Raw genomic sequence first — 25,634 nt, 5'->3', positions numbered from 1 at the left:
GTCCTCCTCCGAAGTAACCACGAGTCCCTGGCCGCTGGCTCTGCACTGCCATGCAGAGAGGCACCCGTCCTGCCCGTGCCCCCGCCTTCGGCACCTCCTCACTGCCGGAGGAGCGATGCGGAGCGGCGGTCGCCGCAGCGGGCGGGGGGGGTCCGGCTGCGGGCGCGCCAGCGGACGGGGCGGGTGGGGAGGGTGTAGGAAAGGGGGTGGAAGCGGGAGGGAGACGGGTCAGAGGGGTCTGTCCCGGGAGATGGGTGGGGAGAGTCAGCGGGCGAGCTGGGCTGTGCTGCAACGCCCCTCGCTATAAATGGAGCGGGAGGAGCGGTGCGGCCGGGCAGGGAGACGGCGCATAGCCCAGTCCGCTGCCGAGCCAGCGCCGCCGGGGCTGAGCCGCCCGTCCCAGCCGGGCTGCGGCCGCTCCTCGCCCCGGGGCCGGCCCTCCGCCGAGCCAGGTAAGGCGCGTCCCGCCGGCCGCCGCCGTGTGCCGGCCCCGCCGCGGGAGCCCGGCCGGCAGCCTGCCGTCCCGCCTGCCCCTCGGGAACACGCTGCCTGCCCCGGGGGAAGGAAGGTATTTGCGGCTTCCGACAGAGCCTCCCGCTGAATTTATACTTTGTTTAGATGACGGCTCCGTACCGGACGAAGCGCAGGCACGTTAAGCTCTGCGCCCTGGCTTGCCCCCCGAGGCCGCTCGCTGAGCCCACAGCTCACCGAGTCCCACAGGGTCTCGGCCGCATCGCGTGTGTGAGCTCCGGCGTCTTGTCAACAGTTTGAAGATAAAGCAAAGGCAGCCTTTGACAGCGGGCACAGCACTCGGAGCAGTGTCACCTTCTCACCATCAAGGCTCTTCCCAGCAGCCTGCAAGAGGCAGCCCTGCTATCCCTAGGCAAGATCTAGATGAGCACTTGAATTTTTTTTTTAACTGTGCTAAGCCTGTGATACAAATTAATCAAAAAAAAAAAAAATCACTAAAAGCAATGCTGATTATTTTTTCGACTTTGTGCAAACAACTTACACCCATTAGCACCTAGTATTGGTTTCATCAAAATTCTGTAGAATATGCACTCCGTAACCAGACTTGTCCATTTTCTACAGGGAAAAAAAAAAGGGGGGGGTGGGGGGGGGGTAGAGTGATCTGTGACTAGAGACTTTAGTTAGTAGAAGTTAAAAATACTTTCTCTTTTTTTCTTTTTTTCTTTTTTCCTCTATCGGCCAGCTGCTAAACTTAGCTTGGACCCTCAAAAATGAAACTGGACTGGAGTTTTTCAACATGTTCAGGTGAAATCCTGTAACATATCTACTGTCCGCCCACTCTTCATGCACTAAAACACCTAAAATGCTGTCACCTATTTACAGGCACACAAGCCCTTTATTCTTCTGAGCAAATCAGCTTGCATATGAGTAGTTAGATAAGTCAATCAGATCAGATTACAAGCAGTAAATTTGCAGGATTCAGTTACGTCCATTTCTATATTTCTGCAAACCCACTGGAATGAATGAGATGTGTGGCAGTAAGCGGCAGCAGGATTCTGGCCAGAGCAGGCTACAGCTCACTGTAAATTTCCATCCCTTCCATAAGCAGCAGTACTTGTTTTGATGTGTTGGGTAGCACGGGACAGGCTACTAATGGGCTCAGTAAAATTACAAGCCCCCAAAAGGAATGAGGTTACAGAGAGATCTTTTCATTTGTTTTCATTGTTGGATTTTTTGGGGGGGTGGAGAGCGTGTGCGTCTTCTCCTTTCACTTGCATTAACCCACACCACTAACGTGATTAGACTTTTGCCTGAATAGGAGGATTGAGTATGGCCTGAAGCAGGTAATTACCACGGTGATGTAGAAAGGCTTTTAGCTCTGTTTTACTGTCAGACGAATGTTTCACGCCGCTGACTATGGCAGTCGGTTTCACTCGTTACAGCATCACAGAATCATAGGGGTTGGAAGGGACCTCTGGAGATCATCTAGTCCAACCCCCCTGCCAGAGCAGGTTCACCCTACTCTTTTAAATTACAGCATCTTTCAAAAATATGAAGTGCCTACAAATGAAGCTTTCACTGTCTATTAAGAATTTTAACTATACGGCTTTCCAGCAGGAATGTGGTATTTCTGTACACCTTTCCTCTCTACAACTTGAACTACACAGCAGAGAAAAGTCAGTTAATACTATAGAGTGCTTCTTAGTTTATGTTGCTAAACTAAGAAAGCAAAGTGGTCCTGTATGATTAAGAGAGGAAAGTTAGAAGGGACCTTTAAAGGTCATCTACTCCAACCCCCAGCAATGAGCAGAGAATGTCCTACCTTCCTGGTTGGAAACGGTACCTTGCTTGGGTCGGACACGTGCAACCTGCAGCTAGAAGTTACTGGTTTAAAAGGCAGTAAATACCAGCCTGAAATGTCAGTATCCACAGCACCGCAGAAGTCAGGAGAGCACTGCCTTTTGGTTTAAAATGTCGCAACTCTACAACCTGCTTTTTACAGTCCACTTAGAACAATATGATGCATGACTTGTATTTGTTACCTGCTGAATGAATATTATTATCTTTAATTGCATTAAATATCTGAAAATATATCTGACTTCTTTTTGCTATTTCTAGTACTGTGAAAACAGAGGTAGATGCAGGACCTAAACATGGTGACTTATTTACGCTTTCTAGAATAGTACAGTTGAAATGTATGGACTGTGCTTGCAGATATGGAGATATGTGTTAATTCCCATTAAAACATGTATTTCAGATAATGGGTACTCACTGCATTTTCCTACACTCATAAGTTTTCTGCACTGTGGTGATTTTATGTGTTTGTTGAAGGAAGACATGTAGGTACTCCTTTTCTCTGGCACTGCCTATAGTTCCTTACTACAGTTCCAGTCATTAGTATGGTAACCTAAAATTACATAAACTACAAACTCTCATTACACTATCCTAGTTAAACTCTTGTTTATGCAAAAGTATAATGCATTAAAACATTGTTGAAAATGTTTTAAGCAATCACAAATTACTCTCATTTTCTCACTACCTCTCCTTTTTCTCTGGACCTTCTGGAGGTCCAGAAGCTACTAGTGTCACCAGGAGTATTCATAATGTCTCCTGTGGCTATTGCTGCCCAAATTTTAGGGCATCTAATCACACTGTGAGAAGCATCCAGTTGTTTCTGAGTGGTTGGCATATATCTCTGTTCCCCACACTCAAGTCTCCTTTTCTGCCTTGGTGAGTTCATAGAAGGTCACATTCTGTCTTGAGTTAGATAGAGAACATGGATATTTATGCATTATTTTAGTTAAATGCTATGTCTGACTCGCATTACACCGTTAATCTTGTGCTTTTTATAGCTCAGTGTAATGTTTATCTTCCAGGAGACTCCTCAATAAGAGGAGAAATAGACTAAAATTTAATTTGAATATGTTATACCTAAAGCTGAGTTGGGGAAACAGGTTATCAATATTCATCAGCATATGAATAGCTCTACTTAGGCAGTATATTAGATATGCCAAAGAAAGTGGCTAAATGGCTAAGTTAGGGGAAGGGAAGTGGGCAGCAAAGCAAAATAAACCCCTTGCCTATTTGTGACAGGAATGCTGGCAACGCAAAAACATATCTCCTCTGGCACCCAAAGTACTAACGTGAAGAGAGGTCTTAGAGTTTAAACAAAACCACCATAGTTGTTTCCTTAACTGTAATGAAGGGGACTTGGGCAGTTAAGGGAAATGGCACAAACTGAGTGAAAGAGACTACTTATTTGACAGGGAATAGGATCAGGTCTGTCCCAACAAATAATAGAGCAGAGAAGAAAAAGGAAGTAAAATGAACAATAGCCTCAAAATTGATCTCGATTGCAATGCTAGTTAAAGATCACACATCAGATCCCTTGCAAATTCTTAGATCCACTGATTTTAAACCATCGTCATTCTCATAGAATTCTGAAGACAAAATGGAAAAAGTAGATCACTTATTCAAGAAGAGAGGGGGAAAGGGAAGAAAGACTAATTTTTTCTTTTTACTACTGTAGGGTTAGTTTCCACCACACTAACAGGGATAAACAGGTTGCTATTGCTGATAATTGAACCCCAGCTACTTATCAAGACAGGATGCCTACAGGTTCCACTCTAGAACTGTGATACTATTTTCCAGGTGATTAAGAAAACAGTTCTGGAATCAAAATTTTATGCAAAGTTAAAATTTTGGCATATACACACCAGGTGAGTTCAAATACATTGCAGAGTTTTGAGTAGGTGGCAATATAATTTACTCTTAGCGCTTAAAGGTGTATAAAGCTCATGTATGAGGCCGAAAAGCTGCAGCCTGAAGATCAGAAAGGCTCCAGTAGAGCTGTTTTCTTATATACAGCTACTATTGCACAGAAAGTTACTAATCACAGTATCATTTTCTGTCTCCTCCTTCTGATCTTAAAAGCCCTGCAGTGAAAAGCAAGCCAGTAAGCTTTTGCTAACCACAGTATTTCTTTTAGTTCCCTTTCCATCAACAAATTTGTCTCTTCAGATCACTTTCACTGATGGATAGTCATCGTACTCAGAGCACTCTGCATGTTCTGTACCATATTCTAAAACTTATCCTTTGCCAAAAAAAAATATAATTTGACAGATGTACCCTAGAAGAATCTGTGTCATTTTTGAACATTTTAGGGAATTTAACCAATCTGACAAACAAGGGGAGTTATGACACTTATTCTTGATTATTTTTTTAACTCAGCTGTAACAAAGAAGTGAAAAGAAGGTATCTCAACTCGTAAGTCCTAGCAGCTGTGCTTGTTTGAGACAAAGCACATAGGAAATAGAATGGTTGGTCTGATCATTTATGGCCTTATCTTTAGATAAACGATGTATTATACTAAAATTACATCGAGCTTTCAAGTGAATTGCAACTAAGGGTAGGAAAATATCATGATCCAGATAGCATGCTGTTAGTATTCTCTGTTGCACCATCATCTGAAAGAACTACAGATTTGGGGCTGTCAGGTGTCTTTTACAATTTTCATTCCATTTGGTTTTTGTTTGATAGCAAAACCATCCAGGTATCAGCTATATAACAATGTTAGCTAGAATGCTTGGTAACTATTTCTGGTGTTTATCTCCTTTTATCGTAGTTGAGTAGCATTTCTCTTACAGGCACAGAAAATGGGTAATAACTGAAGATGACCTCACAGCGGGAAAGTGAGATCAGATTGGCAATGCATCAGTGACTGGCATGATTGAAGACAAGACAAAAAGCAGGCTACAGCAAAAGGTAACTGGCAATATCTAAAGAAACTGGTACTGAATTTGAGCAAAGTCAATATTTAGACAGTATTTCACTGTTAGAGGTGAAAGCTATAATTAGAGTTACGTCCAGAGCAATGAATGATTTAACCAAATGCCTCATTTCAGCTAATTTACCTATTCGTTTATTTACTTCTAGGTCAAACAAGTTTGTAAAAAAGATCATGACTGATCTTTGGCTTGTGGAATCCAATAATCAATAGATGAAGTATAGGAACAGGAATAGAAAATAAAACAGTATTCCTCAGTCCCCTCAGCTTTCTGAAAACTGAGAGGGATACGCTGAGTACTGTGCCTCAGCATTTCTAGCTCAGAGGAACCCATGAAAATAGTAAAACATTCCAGAAAACCACTGAACAGCTGTACTTTTATGTTGGGGGGCTTACGCAAGGGAGAAAAATGCACTAGTTGACTTTCCTAAAAAATGTCCTGTTGGCAGTTATCTTCCATTTAACCCTGCTTTAGCACCGTCACAGCCTAGCCAAACCCTTTACTTGAAGCACACAGCACATAATGTACAAATATGCAGCCTGAACTTGTTTATTGAGGAAACATGCATGCCCCTCCCAAGCCAAGTTTATAGGATGTATGGCGCCTTCTTGTCTTTTTCTTTATAAACTCCTATTGGTTTTTGTCTTTTCTCCTTTCTCCCCTCATTCTTGTTACCCAAGCCTATAAGTCTATACAAATTTCCTTCAACCCCCCCATTGAAGTACACTGAATCCAAGAGTTAGTCTGCTACCACTCAATTTCTGGCAGTTGCTCAGGATTTCCTCCCTCCTCAGGTTCTTTACTTAATGTACAACAATAAGAAATGGAAAGCATGGGGCAGGAATCAACATCTGTTCTCAAAGTGAGACTCTAGCTCTGCTGTTAGATTTCTGTCTTTATTGTTTTCCTTTTGGCTTTGTTATTAGCAGCTTACCATAAGACAATTACAGTTTTTCTTTTTCTCAAATCAGGCTTTACTTCATATAAAAGATATTTCTTTACTTATGTGCTTCCTAAAAAGCACTTCAAAGGAAAGGGTTCAAAAATATACTGCCTTTAAATACATTTTATGATGCTGTTCCATGTTCTTAAACATACCATCAAAAAAAGTCATACCAGTGCAGGACAGCCACACATCCAAACATTTGCTCAGCTCAACTGGTAGTTTTGCTAGCACTAAAGTAAAGCTCATGTGGCTTTATTTTGTTTTTACTCATGTGGCTTTTTGGAGGGCGCAGCGTCACCCTTTCCTGGGCAGTTATGTTTACTTGAGAACCAAGACTGCACTTTGTTGAGGATGCACTGATTCGCAGCATCATAGCTTAGCTCACACTCTGGCTGTAAGAGCTGCCTTTGTTCTGCTACCTCTGTTGCTGGGGCTCAGTACCCATAAGGAACATCTCAGAGCCAGGACAGCAAAGAGTTCACTAATGACTTCTATTTCCAAAAAAGAGCAATAAATTTTACTTTGAAAAAAAAAAAAACAGGAAACAAGCTGTACAAATTTGGCAGAACATTTATTTTAGTATCATTCTATTAAGTGTGCCACCTTCCAGATAAAGCATTAGGGATCACAGTATCTTGTTTTCCTCATGGGTGATAATACCTTTCACACTGACATGGATTAAGGTGTCTGTATTTGACCTTTCATTCTCTTTGATTAACCCCTTAGCAACTCACTAGTCCAACTGACTTGTACAAAAATCACAGATACTTTGCTTGTCTTTATATTTGGCTACTCAGATTTTCTTCTAGTCCTGATAATGATCTGCCCTTAACAGGAGTTTTGTGCAAGTGAAAGCACGATTGGTCCTCTATGTTTTCCATGTTATACTTAGTTACAATGATACTAACTTTTCTTGGGCTTAGCTGCATTACCATTTTAAAAGATTTTTTTTGGTCTGAATAAACTCTTGTACTTTACCAGTTATTCATACTGTTTTCTTTCCTTTCTGCCTTTGGTTCCCTTTTTCTGACCCTAATGAGGTATTCGTTAAGAAGCCTCCATGCTGATCCTTTGCTTTTAATCTTTTAACTTTTCCCTCCAGGCTGTTCCTAACATTCTCATTTAAGGTAGAAAATCCTTTTCTGAGGCGTATTGCGATTGTGTGATATTTTCCCACTGTAAGGATATCTAAATTAATTATATGAAAGAGAAGTAATCAAGTGTCTCAATCAGACACAGTGAATCAAATCCTATTACGAGTTGCTGAATTATGACCCATGAAAGACAAAGCTTCCTCTGAACAAAGGTGTTGAAATCTAATGTCCATTTCCTTGCCCAGAAATCCAAAATACATTTTCTTTCTCTTGTCCGGTAAGACAAACACTATTTTTCAGCATGAAGTTAAAAGAAAAGAAGTGTTCCATGTGAAGTTTGTTTTCCCCAGAGCCGTAACACTTTGACTAGCAGGAAGTTATGTGGAAATCACTAGCCATAGTATTAGAAACATCAGGATAAAACTTCCACATTAATTGCTTTAGTTAACATGACAGATACTTTAGTGATATCTGTATGTCTGTGTTCACATAGACATGCTGCATCTCTATGTGTGCTTGTTTTTCAGTTAAAGTTTTAATTACTCAAAGCAAAAGTCACTAACCACATTGGTGATAGGCAAGAAACAGGGATGTGATTTGTTAGAGGTTTTTAGAGAGGGAAAGTCCTTCTAGATAACAATTTGCAACATGAACTACTCAGCCAGCTCGACTAATTTCCATTAGATTAGAAAGTGGAACACCTCTGTTTGATGGACGTCTCTCCATTTCTGGAGTAGAAGCAGAGAGTTCGAAGTGTTTCTTTTCTCTCCCGCTTTTTGACAGATTAGCAACATTGCAGATGAAAATAACTGTATTGCTCTGCACAATGCATTTCTAAAGCATGTTATTTGTTAATTTACATTTGCCTTCTATGTTTATAGAGGGGAAAAAAGTAAAAATAAAAAAGCACATGTTGCAGAAGGGATTGCGTATTAAGCCTGTGGAGCTCCCAGGTGCATCATGGCTCCACCCTGGTGATTTAGCTTAATGGCAGGAAAATGTCCTTCTGAAGACCGATGTACAGGTAAGGTCTCACGCACATCAGAATGTTCTGACGCGTGTCAAAATGTTGCTGATTTGCTGCACGACTTTGAGCAAATTTACGTATGTAAGCTCTCTTGTAGCACCTTTCTTTCTGTTTTACGTGAACGTACAGGAAGGCAGTTCCTTGTACCAGAAAAGTAGAAGTAATGTTATCTTGCAGACTTCAGTGCTCATTATGTTGTTCAGGAGCTTAAATTGCTTACATAATGTTAACTTTTGCCTCTGCATCTGCTAGCTTAGCAGAAGAGTAACATGACTGTGGGAGAGTAGGCAAGTGACACAGTGGTCCCTGAATAAACTAAACCACCGGGACAAAGCAAGGAAGCCTCTATTTGGACTAACCTGCAATTCCACAAAGTCCTATCACCTCCCATCTTTGTTTACAAAGTTATTAACTGTGTCCCCTACCCTTCCTCCTACAAACACCTTTGCCTAGAGGAAGCAACAGAAACCTAATTAAAACATCACTTTCAGTAGTTTTATACTAGTAACACCACTGATTTTGAGTTGCATCTTTCATGGTAAAGCTGTAAAACAAAAAAAGGCCAAAGAGCTTGCACTCAGATTCAGAAAAATCCTTTTCTCCCCGAAGTAGGTGATTTGTGTCATGAGGAAACAGTTTTCTATTGTGATCTCTGCCAGTGACAGAGGGTATTCTGACAGTGATTGCATATTGCTGTGGGCATGGCACTCATGCATTAACCATTTTAGAACATTACCATTTCTAGTTTAGATGCACGAAATCCCATTTTCTGTTAAATTATCAGCCACCACTAATATAACCAAGAGTCTGAACTTATGCAAATCTTACCTGTTTTTACCCATAGGCTGGTAAGTGTATACTCCATATCTGGACTTCTAGAATAGATGGTAATAACCCTCTTACAGCCAGTCCTAATTTGGCTATACTGATTTTTTAATTATTTTTTTTTTGCGTCCCTATAGTAATACTCATTTTCCGTCCTTTAATGACATGTCATTTTGTTATTTTAACATTCTTAACAGAATTTGAGAGACATTTTATCCTTGACCACACTTTTTTCTCAATGGACTAAAAAGCAGACAAGGCCCAGGTTTCATGACACACATTTCATTTCACACACATTACATTGCAGTACAGCTACCCGTAATAAACTAAAAGATATAACCATTTACCTTTGTTGTTGGCTCATCTCAGCTGGGATTGTGGAGACTCCTCATTATGGGAGACAGGGGAGTCTAGAGAAGACTAGTGTCTGTGAACTGTGTACCTGTTGCTTCCTCACAGCTGCCCGTGGGAGTAGCACCATGTCCCTGTAGAAAAAGAATATGTGTTTTAGAAATTGTTCTGGCCAACAGCCATGTAAAGCGATGCACATTTCTAATATTTTAGGCTTCAAATTAACATACAACAATGTGTTAGAGTTTATATGCTGCAAAAACCGTGAGGAAGAACCAATGCAGACGTGTGTCCTCTCATGTCCTGGAGTCAGTAACAGAATAACAGTTTGTGAGCAAGGAATCTCCATGAGACACTAATATTTTGGGGCTCAGGTCTACAGGCCATAGTCTACATGAGTAGCTGTTACTCTCAAGGCCCCAAAACATTACTTATACCGTAATTGTGATCATAAACTGAAAAATCCCAGAATGCAAATAATAACCTCTAAAGTGGCAAAGATTTCTTTTGTCTCCCAAAAGAAAGATTTATGTAGCACTCCTGAGGTTACTAACCTCTCACTCCTTTCTGCTATATAAAAATAATTTCCACATGCTGTGAATTTTCATTGTGTGTTTTAATAACGGAGGGGCTAACTCTTCCTTTCCTACCAACACTGGTACATCTGATTCATTAAACCTCTGTGTTTGGACTCCTCAGCAAAGCCCAGACTCTTTCCCTTACCCATCCAAAATGTTTCTGTCTGCATCTTCTGTATTGCCCATGCCCTTAATATCACGCTGCTTTGAAAAGTCACTGTTCACACATCGGCAAAAGAGCAACAATCTACATGAGAGATTTCCAGCATTTGCCTGGCCTTGTCAGTAGTAGTTGCAGCATCCGCTCCAAAGGGGTACGTTTCCCAAAGTTTGGCTAAGTTTCAGTAGCTTTGTAGAATCCATGTGGTAACTATATGCTTTTCTAAGTTAGCAAAACCAACTTCCTTTTTACAATAGTCTGTGCCTTTTGCAGCAGCACTCTAAAGCATCATCCTTTCATGTGTTCTAGACAACAGAAATGCATCATTTCTGCTACAGGATCTTTGATATTTGTAGACTCCACACTTATCTGTTTTCAAGAAGTTGTAAAGATAAAAAGTTCACAGTGGGAACAATGTTCCATCAAAAGACCAGCCCCGACATTGCTACAAGGCAAGTTTCTTGATGCCTCTGTGAAACTAGAGAAAGAGCAAGTGGCTGAAGTATAAACAAGTCAGCTCGTTCAATCACAAAATGAGATCATGCCAATAAGAAGAGAAATCCAGAAAACTTGCCTTTAAACTTGAGTGTTGGAGATGATCTCAGTTTGATAATCATATTGACAACTTTTCAATAGTTTTGAATTTCAAAATGGGCATAAACCCCTAAAGATCACTAGTTCTACACAGTATCTTTGTATGCAAGTACTGTTTCTTCCCGTCAGAGCTAGTTCTGGGCTCAGCAATTCTTGGCACGATCGGAAACTCCAAGTTGCATCTGGTGTTGAAACTATTGTCTTTATAAATTCAGATATTGTTAAAAAACAGCAAAGCAACAAGCTAATTGCCTAGATATCTCTCTGTGCTGCTCAGAACATCTTCTCTTCCTTGAACAGCAGTAGAAGAGAAAGGCTGTCTTGCATTCCCCCCAAAAGGCCACTCTCCAGGTGATACCTACCTTCTAGTGAACCAGTGAAACCATTGACTACTATTTAGAAGATCTGGACAGCGAAACTAAGATCTCTTTCAGTGTTGGATGCACAGAGGCATTCACTCCAGCAAAAAACAAGAATGAATAGAGACCAATGATACTCAAAACAGCATGGAAAACGTCTTGTAACCTCTTATTTTAAGCTCTATGTGCTTGAAATCACAGTAATGTAATACAGTATTTCTCCAACAAGCTGGGAAGGAAGAACAGCTGTTGTTATTGTTATTTTCATATAGTTATGGAGGCACCCACAAGCATCAGTGAAGAAGACCACATAAACTTAAAGACAGATTAATAAGTATATGGAATATCCAGTAAGTCAAATTGCAATTTTATGTATGATCTGAAAGGAGCTAAGATACCTCACACATTGTATCTGATCTCTGCTTTGTTAGAAGAGGGCACAATAAGAGCTTTCAGCAGCGCTTTTTATTTCAGTAAGTTTTTTTCTCTCTTGCCTCTCCACAGCCTTTTTAATATAAGGCTGAAAGATAGATCTGGATCAAGCCCAGAATTAATGTAAATTCCCTTACTTCTCAGGTTGTAGAAGTTCAGTGTAGAAACTTATGATTCATTCCATATGGAAATAATGATGGCAATAGAAATTTTAGGTGTGTGGTTAGGTATGCAGAAGCTACATTTGTGTATGATGTGCAGTGCTGTGAAATTATAAAAAAAAAAAAAAAGAATACTTTAAAGCTTCTTATTCCATGGAATTAAGCTATCAGAATAGAAACTTAAAATTCGTCAGATGATTTCACTCGCACTTAACAAACCTGAATTTGATTTCTGTCTTTTATTAAAAATGATCACATGGGGCACACTATATTTTATATAGGCAATTCCAGCTGCAATAAAGGAAATGTGTTAATCCATTCATTTACTATCACTCAGAGAAAGTAACTGTGCAGCATGTAACCTTTCACAGCTCAAACTAATCTCACTTTTATTCGTTCTGGGAATTAATGGCTTAATTCTTGTTAACTATTGACTCTTTCGGGTACTTCCAAATACCCTAAAGATACTACATAACCAAGCATCAAATCTGAAGTTATGAATGTGCAGTAAGCTGTATATTCATAATAAAACAGTACTTTATGTTTTGTGGCCCTTCAAATATCTTTTCACGTCGGTGCTGAAAACCCTAGAAATTGTAGTCCTACCTCAATCCGAAACAGATTTATCTTCTCTTTCCTGGCACCTAATGTGCTATAAATGGCATTGTTAGCAATATGAGGAGACGGCATGTCCCTAAGAAGCAGACTTTAGGTTAGCCTGCTAATTATTGATTATTTTTATATCTTAGGAGGGCGCCAGTCTTCCTTTTTGGTAAAGCTAATGGCTAGAACAGAGGTGCAAAAATCCACACTGGACTCATGATGATGCCTTCATTTCAAAGTCTTAATATGTCTAAAAGAGGCAATTCTTTACCCTGTGGTATATTCAGGCATCATCTTTTATGAAACTTAGATTTTTGATATTTAGTTTTAGAAGTGCTGAACAAGAACTAGTGAGCTAGAAGTATATTTTACTTTGTATATTTAATCATCTTTTCAGTTTTAAATTACTGCTGTGTGGATAATTTTATAGTCACATCTAAGGATATATAATACCCAAGACATTTTAAACACTAGACAGTTTGCAACACGTTCTTGCAGCCTTGGTCAAAGAAAGAACACAGAGATTGCTCTGATGGATAAACATGAAAGAAAGAGACCAGAAAGTTATGTGGAAAATCTAAGATATCTGGAGTATCGGGTACACTGTCAAGCCAGAACCAGTGATCTCTAAAACCGCCACCTCACTGATCTTCCCCAGGAGATTAGATAAACACACTGCATGTTGAAAATGGTGACTCCTTCAGTGTCTTTGAGTCTAGTTATACATTTATTGAGCCCAAGAATGTTCTTCCCCACCTTAACAACAGAGAAAACAAAATCATGTGTGTATAGAGGAAAAGGTCCCAGAAAACAGTGTTTGCCTTTAAACCTAAACCCAGAGGATCTGAAAAAGGAAACCTATAAACTAAAATACTGAAACTTACTCACAACTGAAAGACTTTCGGCTAACCATAATGAGTGCTTAACTGATCAATCAGTCAACAAACTTTTGTATAAAAAAACCCTATTCATTGCCATGCTAGCATTCACTAAACTACTAAGTTCTAGTGAGGTTGAGAAATGCTATTGAAGTTGAGCAATCCTTCCTTGGCACTAACATCTGCAAGTAAAATTTTACAGAAATATGTACCATCAGGATTTCCCAACTTCTGGGAAAAAAAAATAAAAATATATATATACATGAGGAGGGAATTGGTAGAGTTAACTTTGGCCGAAGAGTTTAGTAGCATGAAGAAGAAATATTTCCAGTGGTTCTGGACTCTCTAAGTACTGCAAGAATATATGCAAAAAATAGTCCAAGCTTTCACTGCTGCTGCAACTGCTAGAATTCTACCCATGACATCGTTACACTGTAGGCTGTTAAAAAGAGCATGCAGAAAATTCATCACATATTACACTGTAGTAATTTTAAGCATTTAATGTCCAAAAAAAGTACTTGAAGGATTTCATCATTCCACAGGCCCAAAAATTAGTGTTTTAGAGGTAGCCTTTCACTTATGCCAATTTTTGTCGTATCCATTTCTAACGCAAAATCCTTGAGCATGCAGTTGAAAGATTATTTTTCTTTATTCTATGTTGTAAATCTGGCTAACTGCTCATTTTCTGTCTCTAAATATCACTTCTATTCCCTCTAAATGCTTCTATTTTTAGCAGCTTCAAGATATAAACCTCATATGCTTGTACCCAAACATCCCTTAAGTGCATAGAGATACAGTGACACTGTATAAGCCATTTGACATAAATATAGGACAAGACACTTATTATTTCTACTTACCTGGCATGAGACAATATAGTTAATATTTTTTTCTACTTTGCTCATCTACTAGTTTCCGTAAAATAAATGCCACAACATTACACTAGCAACCTTTGTTCTCTGTCTGGATTGAAAGCTGTTTGCCCTTACTAGCATTAAAGAACTATTTAGGTAAATAATTTGAAACATCATCATGCACTGACTGTCTAAAGGGTAATGACAGACCCAGGTGTATTAGTAAAAGCGGGGAGAGGGAGGCTAAAAAGTATTAAAGATACTTACATTTTAAAATTGTTAAATTGTTTACAATTCATTAAATATGTACAGCACTTGAGGTCTAAAAATCACCATTTAGGTAACAAAAATTCTGTAGGTTCACGTTGCCTTTCAATTTCCAAAAAACCCTTAAAAAAAAAAAATTAGTTCTGAAGTGGCACTCTCAACCATAAAAATATCTTCCTCCAAAAAAGAAAATACATGTTTGAGTCAATTAACCTAGAATTACTTTCAAGAATACTCCTTGGCTGATACTTGAAAAAAGAGTTGTATGATTAACCACGTGCCTAGTTAGTTTTAAAATAATCTTTTAGTCTAATGAATAGGTGCCACTATTTTGCCATCTGCATTTTTTAAGTAAACTATACTTTTAGTCTCCCTTTAAAAATACTCTTCTTAATTTGGCTCAAAAACTTTAGAGAATTTAAGCTGTGAATGCTTTTTAAAAAATAAATTATCATGATCTTGTTCCATGGCTTACAAGTGCAAGAATTGATCTGAATGTTAGCAAAACCAGGAACATACTAGAATAAAGGAAATTGGATATAAGGTAGTAGATACTAAAATAAACTTAAAATAATTCACTTTGATACATTATTCTTTGCATAAACACAGAAGTTCAATGATAGATATTTTGCTTTGTGTTTGTTATCTTAAATAATGTTGAAAGAAGGTATTTGAAAAGCGATGACACTTGAATATAAAATAAAGCAATTCTCTTATTTTAAAATAGGAAATACAGACCTCTAGTGGTCAAAATATATATGAGTTAAACTTCAAAGCATTTTAAACGTCACTGTGCTTAACTGTGTTACTTTCCTTTTCCTTTACGTTTTCCTGCCCTCTCAATCATTCAAAAATCACATAACCCCCCAATTCCACTGTTCAGTCATTCCACAAGCATTGATTTTTCTCAGAGGAGAAAGTACTTTCATCTGCCCTTTTCTCACATAAATTTTATGACTGAAACCGAGTACAGTTGAAAGATACTTGGGAAGTGAAGGGAAAATTAATGAGAGTAGTCTGTGAAAACAAACAGAAGAAAGATGTTCATTCTTTTCAGAATAAACTATGAAGCCATCATACCGAAGGACAGACTCTTTTGAAGTACGTTGGAGGAAATAAATACGGAGAAGTTCTTACAGAGAAGGTCAGAGTACATAAACAGCTTGCATTTACAAGGTAGCAATAACTGGTCCTCTGCTAGCAAAAAATAAATAATAAGCAATTTAGAGTTTTGATGTAATAGAAGAACCAGATCCTAGAAAGATCACAGGCAATTTACTTTCTAGCCATAGAGAGCTAGCACAAATGAAGCAGACCAGCTTCAACTCTTACGAGGGGAAGACATAAAGAATCCACTCATAGGTTAGAAAATTAAAGAGATAAATACTTTAAAATTAAAAAAAAAAAGGCAACCACCACAAAATTAACAGCAATTTCAACAGACTGGCAGTAGCTTTATAAAAGACTGAAGAGCAGGACAGCTATTAAAATGAAAATGCACAGGCCAGTACAAGGTCCTGCAAATTGTTTGTTCTGATGGCAGACCACCTCCTGATCCAAAATTACAAAAGCAACAGCCAACTTCAGAGGCACTAATATGGATGTTTTGAAGGTTGCTTTCTGTTCTTGGTGATCGTGAACTGATGTACAGACAGTGTTCCGGTTCTGTGCTGCCTATTGCAGTTCCATTTCAGTAATATTTTGATTTATTGTCATTTGCCATGAAGTCAGACACTGACCTCTGTGGAAGACAGTGGCAGTGATGACAGGAGACCTATGCACACTGCAAGGCCACAGTACTTTGAATTATGAGCCTTTATGTGCCCAAGTGTTAGCACTTTTCTCCCACTCCTCAGTTCACCTATCAACTCTGGACTAAAAATACTGAGGAAAGCTGTGAGTGGGGAATACAGACTGTTAGGAGGAGTGGCAGAAAGAAGGGGAAAGGTAAATGTATAGCTTCACAGTCAGGAACACCAGGAAAGCAGGGAAGAGGCTGAAGTAGTCACATGAAGTAGAAGACACTATATTCATTAAGGCAACAAGGATAAAGGGGTTGTTCTGCTGGACAGGGAAAAAAAAAAAAAAAAAAAAGCAGTGAAATAAAGCATTTGGAAACTGTCATTAGTTTCTCAGCAATTAGAAAAAGAAGATAGAAGAAATTAGGAAAGGACAGGGAATAAACTCTCTTCTTCCTGTGCAATAATTTTATATAAAAATAGAATGCATCATCCTTTTAAATATGGAAATACCTTCTCATTTGTAAGAAAAGCAAATAATCCACCTACCATCAGTAGAGAAAAAAAATGACTCATATTACCTAATGGTGAGGTGACTAAACTGTGGCAGGGTTGGTCAGCCTGAGTTTATTTAGTCTTTGTCAAAGCAAATATTAAAACCGCATTTTTGTTTAAAATCTGACTTGTGACATCTGCTTACCTATTTATAGTTGATGAAGTTCTCACAGAAAGCCACAGTCAGTGCTGTCTTATCTTTCAGTAGGCAAAGTGCTGTTTACCTTGCCCAGGCTCAGCATTCCTTCTTGTTTCCACAGGCAGTTTAATTAGGATGCATGTTCACCCAACAGAAGCAATGAATAGAGTAGTAAATAATAGTTGGTAGAGCAGTCTGAAGCATTTCATTATCAGTGATTTATTATAATCATTGTAATTAAAAAAGATAAAAGGTCGAACAGGACAGTAACATACAACAGGGTTTTGGTGCTCACCAGATAATTTACTTTGAGATTGATGTTGCCGCACCATTCATAGTCACATCAATTCAATCCTCTTAGAAAAAGCTCCTTGTGTATCAGCCTTAAAATGATCCAATTATCATTATGTTAACTCAGGTCATTTGAGATGCTTTAAATGGAATTATCAATGTGCACAATTTCAATACTTCCCGTTTACCAGCCAGTGATTTAACCTGCTCTGGTGAATTCTGACAGCATAAAGCTGTACCAGCCATTTATTTCTGTAATGTTTTTAAACAATCTGCAGTACTTCCCATGTAGAAGTATCAGCTTTACATAAAATGTGTATAACCATGATCCTGGGACAAGCAGGTGAGCTGTGGCAAGTGAGAATAACCACAAAAATGACAGTGGTACAGAAAAGAAATCATTGCCTGTAAGGAGTTCACACCACTGCAGCTGCCCTGTCCCGCCGCTCAGCCCACTCTGGGCCCATGCCTCCCAAACAGATGACTTTCTTCTCCTGTGTTGAAGCTTTTCCTTGTGCTCTGAAGTTACAGATGTGCTCAAGGCAGCAGGTCTACCTGAGGTTAGCTCTGAAACTTTAGGATTTCCAGGAAATTTAAAAATTCAGCTTGAAACTAGCAGTGCCTTCCTCACTGTGCTCCAAATGTAAGACTCATATGAGGTTCATTCTCACAGCAACATTCAAACTGTTTTCAGATGCACATATAAGAACCCATATCTATTTACCCCAAAGCAACCACATTATGTATTTCTACTTCCTTTTCATTTACTCAAAATAATGGATTTCTTTATTTTTTTATTTTAATTCCTTAGTATAATTTAAAACTGATAACATCCCAAACACATTCTTTCCATAATTCCACTGACTTCAGCATTACACCAAAACCTTTAATTCTAGAAGGGTTACAGTCTTATACAGATAAATTGAAGTATCATGCTATTTCTTGACCAAATTCCTGAATTTTCATGGCAATCGTTCTGCCTTTTTTACTTCCCAAGCACTCCAAAATAAGCACAGGGAATTCAAACACCAGACATAAGTTTCCCAACTCAATTATTTTTTGTTTATTTTAACACATTTCTGAAAATGTGATATAATAATTATTACACTTTCTTGAAAGTACGTATGCTATTAATTACAGCAACTAAAGTTTCTACTGAAGCTTTGAAAAATGTACATGAAAAAGTACAGGCCACCATGTAGATAGAAAAGGGAAATTGGAAGTTAGACAACAAAACACGCTACACTGAAGAGGTTGATGAAGCGACCGTGAGAAAGCTGCCTTGGCATCTGCTGCTGCACAGAAACAATCCCATTGAAGGGGGAATATTCCCCATCAGCTACATTTGTCTTTGCCACTGAATCTGCCCGTTAGTACACACAGAGCAGGATACACTTGCCAAATAATACCATGAATACCAATTAATCTGGTCACGGAGAAAGGTCTTCCTCAGACTTAACTGGGCCCTGATCTACTTTACTGCAAGTCTAACTTGCAGTGCTGATTTTCTTAGTAGAGGGTCTCTTACTGCTAAGTTCTGGGCTGTAATCTCAGTGGGTAAGTCAGTCAGCAAAAGCTGTGATAACAAATAGATCACGCAGCACCAGCATGTAGCTCGGACAGGACAAATATTGCTAGACCTTGATGTTGCAGAACCTACCAGTTATTGTCAAATCCCCTTGGGCACTTCCACAACCAAGGGATGAAATAAAAGGATTTATCTTGAAATCTTTTTATTGTAGTTCTCCCTGTCCTACGGATAGCATGACCTTCCACAGAGCCAAACACTAAGTATTCTAGATTTGGCACAGTTTGAAAGCCAGGAAGTTTTGCTCAGGATGCATTACAGTGCCACACAAGACCAGGATGGCATGCATTTCTGTGTCAACTGTTATTAGCTTGATTTTTTTAATTTCTTAAACATGGCAAAAGTAGCTGATGTCATTTTGAGGTATCTGTACCAACAGAGGCAACAAGACTAATTCAGAGAACGAGTTGAAGAGACTGGGAGGTGTCACACAGCTTGACAAAGGATTTGTTAGTTGCATTTAACGTGATATTCCAAACTTGATAGAATTATCGAGAACCTAAATCTTGATATTACCCTGCTAGCTTTATGGAAATGAGTCAGGTTATTAATGCAAACATAATAGAACATGAGCTAAGATTGAGAAATATCCAGTCTTTTAAAAGCTAATAAATTGAGAGCCAAAGGGTGACCGTGCTCACAGATGCTGCCTGCAACCCATGTTCTGGGTTAATTTCCTGACTCAGCTTCAGACTTGTGTGGGCTTTGCCAAGACACATCTGTGCCTCACTTCCCTAATAAAAAGACAGTCCATTTGGAATAAGGTTTGTCTCCCAACAAGAACATGTCAAACACTAACAGAGTAGTATTCTGTATTTAACAGGAACATCAGTGCTGAACAACGCAAATAAAGAGCAACCAACTCCGTAACAGCATAGCCTGTATTTCTATAATAACAGGCATCTTTTCTTTCTGAATGCATCTGTACTGCCCGGGGTCTTAGGGTGTCTATATTTGTCTATGTAAAAGTGACTTACATTTATAAGGTTTTTGTTTGTTTTTAGCTTTTTTTTAAAAGCAAGTATATTTCACTTAATATTTCACTGTGTTTGAGGCAGCACAAGTTGGGTTTAGCTGACAGCTATCAGGATCCTGCAAGGCACCAGTAAATACTACTCTGCAATAATAACTGTCAGTCTTTTTTTTTTTTTTTTTTTTTAATATCCACTGTTTTTGAGGGAAGACTGTCGATTTGTAGACTCTGGAAAACATTTAGTATCAAAGTCACTTACATCATATGACCTGCTTCCTAAAGTTTTAAGTCATTAGTAAGGAAATCATTCTTGCAGAACACACAAGCCCTGGCAAACCAAACGGGTGCCCTGTAAAGAAGATTTCATCCATCTCCATACAATTAATATGGTCCAGAAATATCTTTCATACACTAAGACTACAACTTCAACTCTTGGATACATACATTTTGTCAGTAACTGAAAAGGTAATACAAATTGTCATTCCCCCTTGCACCCTTCTTAAACTGTTTCTACAGTTATTAATGTGCAACAAGTAGGCACATACCTGGATTTTCACAGATTTATTTTTTTTTCTCAGTAGTAAAATACCATAGATCCAAGTCAGGTGGGGAGCTAGGTAACTTCTGAATATTTAAGGTATTTATGGTGCAACAGAACACTAGATTGTGTGAGTGTCTTCATCTTTCTGTGATGTAAAAATTGTCTCAAATTGAGCTTAATGTATAGAAAAAAAAAGTGTAGTGATTCATGTCAGAGATCAAAATGAGTACCTAAACTGATTTCATTTCTTTTCTTAATGCATTATACTTTGTATTTACAGAACGAACTAGTATTCAGAGTGCTTAAGTGTGGTTTCTGAGGTAGCTGAATAACTGCTTATTAGATATATCACCTATTTATGGAAAGAAAATATCTACAAATTCAGGAGAGTCCTTAGGTTATCTGCTTTTTGGAGTGTCTATTATTATTTTTATGACATATGTTCACTAGCCAGTCTCACTTTAAATTGGAACCTTGTTAACTGAAAGAAGTTTGTTATGTTTCATTTGTGTTAAAAAGAATCTAACAATGTTCAGCCAACTCCTAACATTCTTACCTCTGGTTTATTCTGCAAAGTCTATATTAATATAGAAATTGGTTGAGAAAGCACTTGAAGATGGCTTATTTTTAAATTCAAAGACACATTGTGTTAGACACAAAAACTTGACATTTAATTGAAACATTTAAAAATTAAATCCCTGTCATGGATAGTATTTTTTCCCCTCTTTTCCCCTCCTAGGTGTGAACTTCATATTTTCTCCCTGAAACAAGGTTACACCTGAAGAGATCAAGATGATTCCAAATTACTCTACTGAAGAAACTGTTAAAAGAATCCACGTTGACTGTCCCGTTTCAGGAAGGCACAGTTACATCTACATTATGGTTCCAACTGTTTACAGCATCATCTTTATCATAGGCATATTTGGGAACAGCCTGGTCGTTATTGTCATTTACTGCTACATGAAATTAAAAACAGTAGCCAGCATCTTCCTGCTGAACCTGGCACTGGCCGACTTGTGTTTTTTAATAACTCTGCCACTCTGGGCAGCCTACACGGCCATGGAGTACCAGTGGCCTTTTGGCAACTGTTTATGTAAGTTAGCATCAGCAGGAATAAGTTTCAACCTCTACGCCAGTGTGTTCCTCCTCACATGCCTTAGTATTGACCGGTACCTGGCCATAGTACATCCAGTGAAGTCCCGAATTCGACGTACCATGTTTGTTGCCAGAATAACTTGCATTGCCATCTGGCTTCTTGCTGGAGTGGCCAGTTTGCCCGTCATCATTCACCGTAATATATTCTTTGCTGAGAACTTGAACATGACAGTCTGCGGTTTTCGGTATGACAACAATAACACAACACTCCGGGTCGGATTGGGTTTATCCAAAAATTTGCTGGGCTTTTTAATCCCTTTTCTCATCATATTAACAAGCTACACTTTAATTTGGAAGACTCTGAAGAAGGCATATCAAATTCAAAAAAATAAGACTAGAAATGATGACATTTTTAAGATGATTGTGGCAATAGTATTTTTCTTCTTCTTTTCGTGGATTCCTCATCAAGTATTCACTTTCCTGGATGTATTAATTCAATTACATGTAATAACAGACTGCAAAATCACTGATATTGTGGATACAGCTATGCCATTCACCATTTGCATTGCTTACTTTAACAACTGTTTGAATCCTTTTTTTTATGTTTTTTTTGGAAAAAACTTTAAAAAGTACTTCCTTCAGCTAGTAAAATACATTCCACCAAATGTCAGCGCACATCCAAGCCTAACAACGAAAATGAGCTCCCTCTCATATCGGCCACCAGAAAAATATACGCTTGCCCACTAAAAAGACTGCTGGGTCTTTTGACACCAAGCGATGTGGTTTGCAATATGCTTTTTTTGGACAACCTTGTGAACGAAGCAGCAAGAATGACAAAATTCATCTGCAGTCCCAAACATCACAGCTTACTGCTCATTACAGAAACATGAGATCACCTCAGAGAAATCATACTGTAAAGATTTAGCAGTGGCCTTTTATTTTACATTGTGAAGAGGACTGCTTGGTTTTCATTTCGTTTTTCTTTACTGAAGGCAACGTAACTGGTGGACAGGCATGTCAGAGGTTCTGTCAGCATCCTGTCATTTACTCAGAACTACAAAAGAAGGGTACAGAAGACTCCTAAGTTCAGAGATCTTTTTAAAGGAAAAGCGTGTATAAATCGCATGAACTATGAAGGACCTGCTTTGCACATACATGAGCTATTCCAAATTTTGTTCAAGGAGCTGATGGAGCTACTCTGCTTGTTTTGCGTTTTTTTAATGACATGAAGGTCACATCTTCATATTTATAATACATTTTCAAATATATGCTATATAGAGAGGCCCAATTTTAAACTTAAATGGAAATTTCAGGTCCTTGAAATTGGTCTCATTCTGATTTATGTTACTATTTTTCATTTTTAAAAATGGCAATTTTTTCATAATAATATATGCAATAAAATGCCAATTTATTTATTAAATATAGAAGAAATATATTTTTAGATTTATATTCCTACTTATAGATTTCAAACATTGCTTCATTAATGTACATTTATATCCCAGTGGGTATTTTTCTAGTAGTTTAAAAAAAATAAGTATATATATACACACACAAAAATGGGGTTTGCTTGACCTTTCCTCATAATATGCCACACTGACTTTGAAGAACATTACTTATGGAGTAGGTTGACTCCATACTTTCTGTGACTAGAAGTAAAATTCTGTATTTGAAAATGTGATTTCTGGGACAGAGGTGATTAGAAAACTTCAAGTTATTTTTGTATAATAACCAGTACACTCAGAGAAATTACCAACTAATCAAATCCACTCAATTTTTCAAATTCCTGAACATTAAATAAACTCATATTCTGATAAGAAAACATGCTTGTATTGCAGTTTAGCTAGTAGTGCTATTAGTCACATCACAAAACATCCAAGACCAAACTTTACTCTTGGCTTTTACAGAATTACTCTCCATTTATACAAAACTAAGCCTAGAGTATTTTCTCCCTGTAGAACTTCTTTTTATGTGTAAGGAACAAATTCAAATTTATACTAGCATAAATCAGAACAAAAGTCTGGCTTAAACTCTCCATACAGATGACAGGGGAATGCTGATAAGTACTGTAGGAAGTTTCAACTAATGATATCTTCATACGTCTTTTTTACCTCAAATAAATTCTTGATTCACGCTCATTTATTGTCTTCAAAGATAAATGAGTTCATAAATACTTTCCGACTTAGTAAAGCTTAAAAGAAATTCCCAAACTTTTTGTACATCATGTAGACAATTACAGAACCCTTAAGAATTTGCAATATTTATAATCTTCAAAATTATACATCTAATGCGGCTTTGTCTCAGGTGGCAAGTCTGATTGTCAGTCTCTCGCATATACACAAATAATATTTTAATTTTTTTTTTTTACTTTAGGAAATTATTTTAAATCAAAACACAACAAAAAAGCTATTTCTGTAGTTAACACTTTTTAAGAAAAAATGGGACTGCAACCAGATCTGGGAATCTTGTGCCTCTTCCTGCTCTTTCATTAACTTATTTTAAGGCAAGTTTCTTCAGTTTTGCCTTTGTTCTTCCAGCTGCAAAATGGGAACAATCTCTACTTATATAAGTCACAAGGCACTGTGAGGATTCACTAAAACTTCTAAAGCTGCATGTTAAAAAAGAAAGGTTCTTTCATTGAAGGTTTAAGTTAATTTCATTGCAAGCTAGTATCTCAAAATTTGAAACCTGTGTCATTTAAAAACAAAGTTAAATTATTCTTATTATACATAATGCTTCATATTTAGCTTCTATCTATGCTTACACGAGACAGCCATTGGTTAAAATTGAATATGGCAATAGTCCCGTGCATTATAAATAGCATCCACTACAGTACCGCTGCCTCAGCACTCAGTAAGCTGACGAAGGACTGACAGAGCCTGTCGTTTATCTGTATGATATTTTGTTCCTGTGCACATGCTGAGCAGCATCGGGAGCTTCCCCTGGCAGAAGCAGATCTGTCTCGGACGTAATTCAGTGTGCTGTGCTTGCCACCTGCTGGATACAGCCACAAATTTGTTTTTCATCTCAAAAGTTGTTATGGGAAGAGACAGCAATATTTCTCTGCCTCCTGGTGGATCTGGAGATCCTTACCTGTGGCAAAACTCCTCTAGAAATGAAATACAAACTTTTCCATCTGGGAGGCAGTTAATTTCCTGACAGAGGCTAAGCAATCATTTTCTCATCACCTGCTGATCCCCTTGGTCACTGAAATCCAATGTCCACAATGACCACAATAGGTAGCACATTTGCAAAATATTGATTGCATTACTACAAGAACCATCCCAAAGAGAAGAAATATATATGTGTGTGTATAGAAACAAAAATCAAAGCATATTTGTGCAAGTGATAAGTATTTAGCTGAAAAGATTCATTTATCACCAAGAAGAAAAAGAAGCAGAATCAGTAGTGACCGTGAACTCTAAGAATGACTGTATTACAGTGGAAAACAGAAGAGAAGCCATTGGTTAGTGATTTTGATCATTTCATGCCAGATCCTGTGTTTCTTAGAGACCATGTATCCTAGGCTGCTGGTGCCACCTGTGCCTACCTGCGTCATGGGAAAAAGCAAGAGCACACACGTTCAGCTGCTGCAGGAAAGGCAGGAAGGGATTGCAGCTGGTGTGCTTTGAAGGCAAGTCTGACCTTGAATTGATAGGCAAGGTGGAGGGCAAAGCTGCTGTTAAATTGTGCTGGGAAATTTTTGTTCTCCTAAGGGGTAGGAAAATGATCACCAGCTGCCAAATTTAGTGGATCCTAGTTTAGTGTTTCCTTAAAAAAAAAAAAAAAAAAAAAAAAAAAAAAAATCACCAAAAAACCACCACAACAACAACAACAAAAAACAGGCAAATCGATCGATACTGAAAAGTATCCAGAGACAAATCTCTCCAGCAACTGGGCAGCAGCAGAGAGCAAACTCTTTCGGAGCACAGTTACTGCGTACAGCCACATCCTGCAGTTTCAGGCATCCCCACAAACTGACAGGTAACTGAAGTGTCCCTGTTTCCCTCAGCACAACAAGCCACTTCCATCACATCTAGTGGCAACGAATGCAGGTGCTGAGAAACGCGTTGTTGTTGAGCCTTATGGTCCCCTGCCCGCCTGCTTGAGAAAATACTGTGCTGGAGACCTGCGTGTGTGCAGAGCAGCAGCGTGACAGAGTGCAGGGTCTGGCCACCGCTGTGGACCCTTGGCTGCGTGGTCCCTGGTCCCTACCGAGGTGCAGGTAGGAGATGGCCAGAGTATCCTTTGGTGCAACAACCTACTCCTCGTCAACAGAAGAGAAGGGAGTAAGAATTGGCTCTATGCGACTTCACCATCTTTGGGGAGCTT

General features: G+C 38.5%; 1 protein-coding gene across 1 annotated transcript; it reads left to right on the top strand.

Annotated features, from left to right (window-relative positions):
- The first annotated feature begins 331 nt into the window (after positions 1-331).
- AGTR1 (angiotensin II receptor type 1) lies at positions 332-25,070 on the top strand. The gene is made up of 3 exons (XM_074152923.1): positions 332-452; positions 5,118-5,235; positions 20,950-25,070. The coding sequence occupies exon 3, from the start codon at positions 21,003-21,005 to the stop codon at positions 22,050-22,052; it is 1,050 nt and encodes a 349-aa protein (XP_074009024.1). The 5' UTR covers positions 332-452; positions 5,118-5,235; positions 20,950-21,002; the 3' UTR covers positions 22,053-25,070.
- Positions 25,071-25,634: the final 564 nt, after the last annotated feature.

This window comes from Numenius arquata, chromosome 9 (assembly GCF_964106895.1).
Source record: "Numenius arquata chromosome 9, bNumArq3.hap1.1, whole genome shotgun sequence".
In the NCBI taxonomy this organism is placed as follows: Eukaryota; Metazoa; Chordata; class Aves; order Charadriiformes; family Scolopacidae; genus Numenius; species Numenius arquata.
The sequence above is the reverse complement of the archived record's forward strand: the minus strand, read 5'-3'. Positions and strand labels throughout refer to the sequence as shown.

What these genes read in the sequence shown, in the direction of transcription:
- AGTR1 (XM_074152923.1), top strand. Translation starts at nt 21,003, where the DNA reads ATGATTCCAAATTACTCTACTGAAGAAACTGTTAAAAGAATCCACGTT.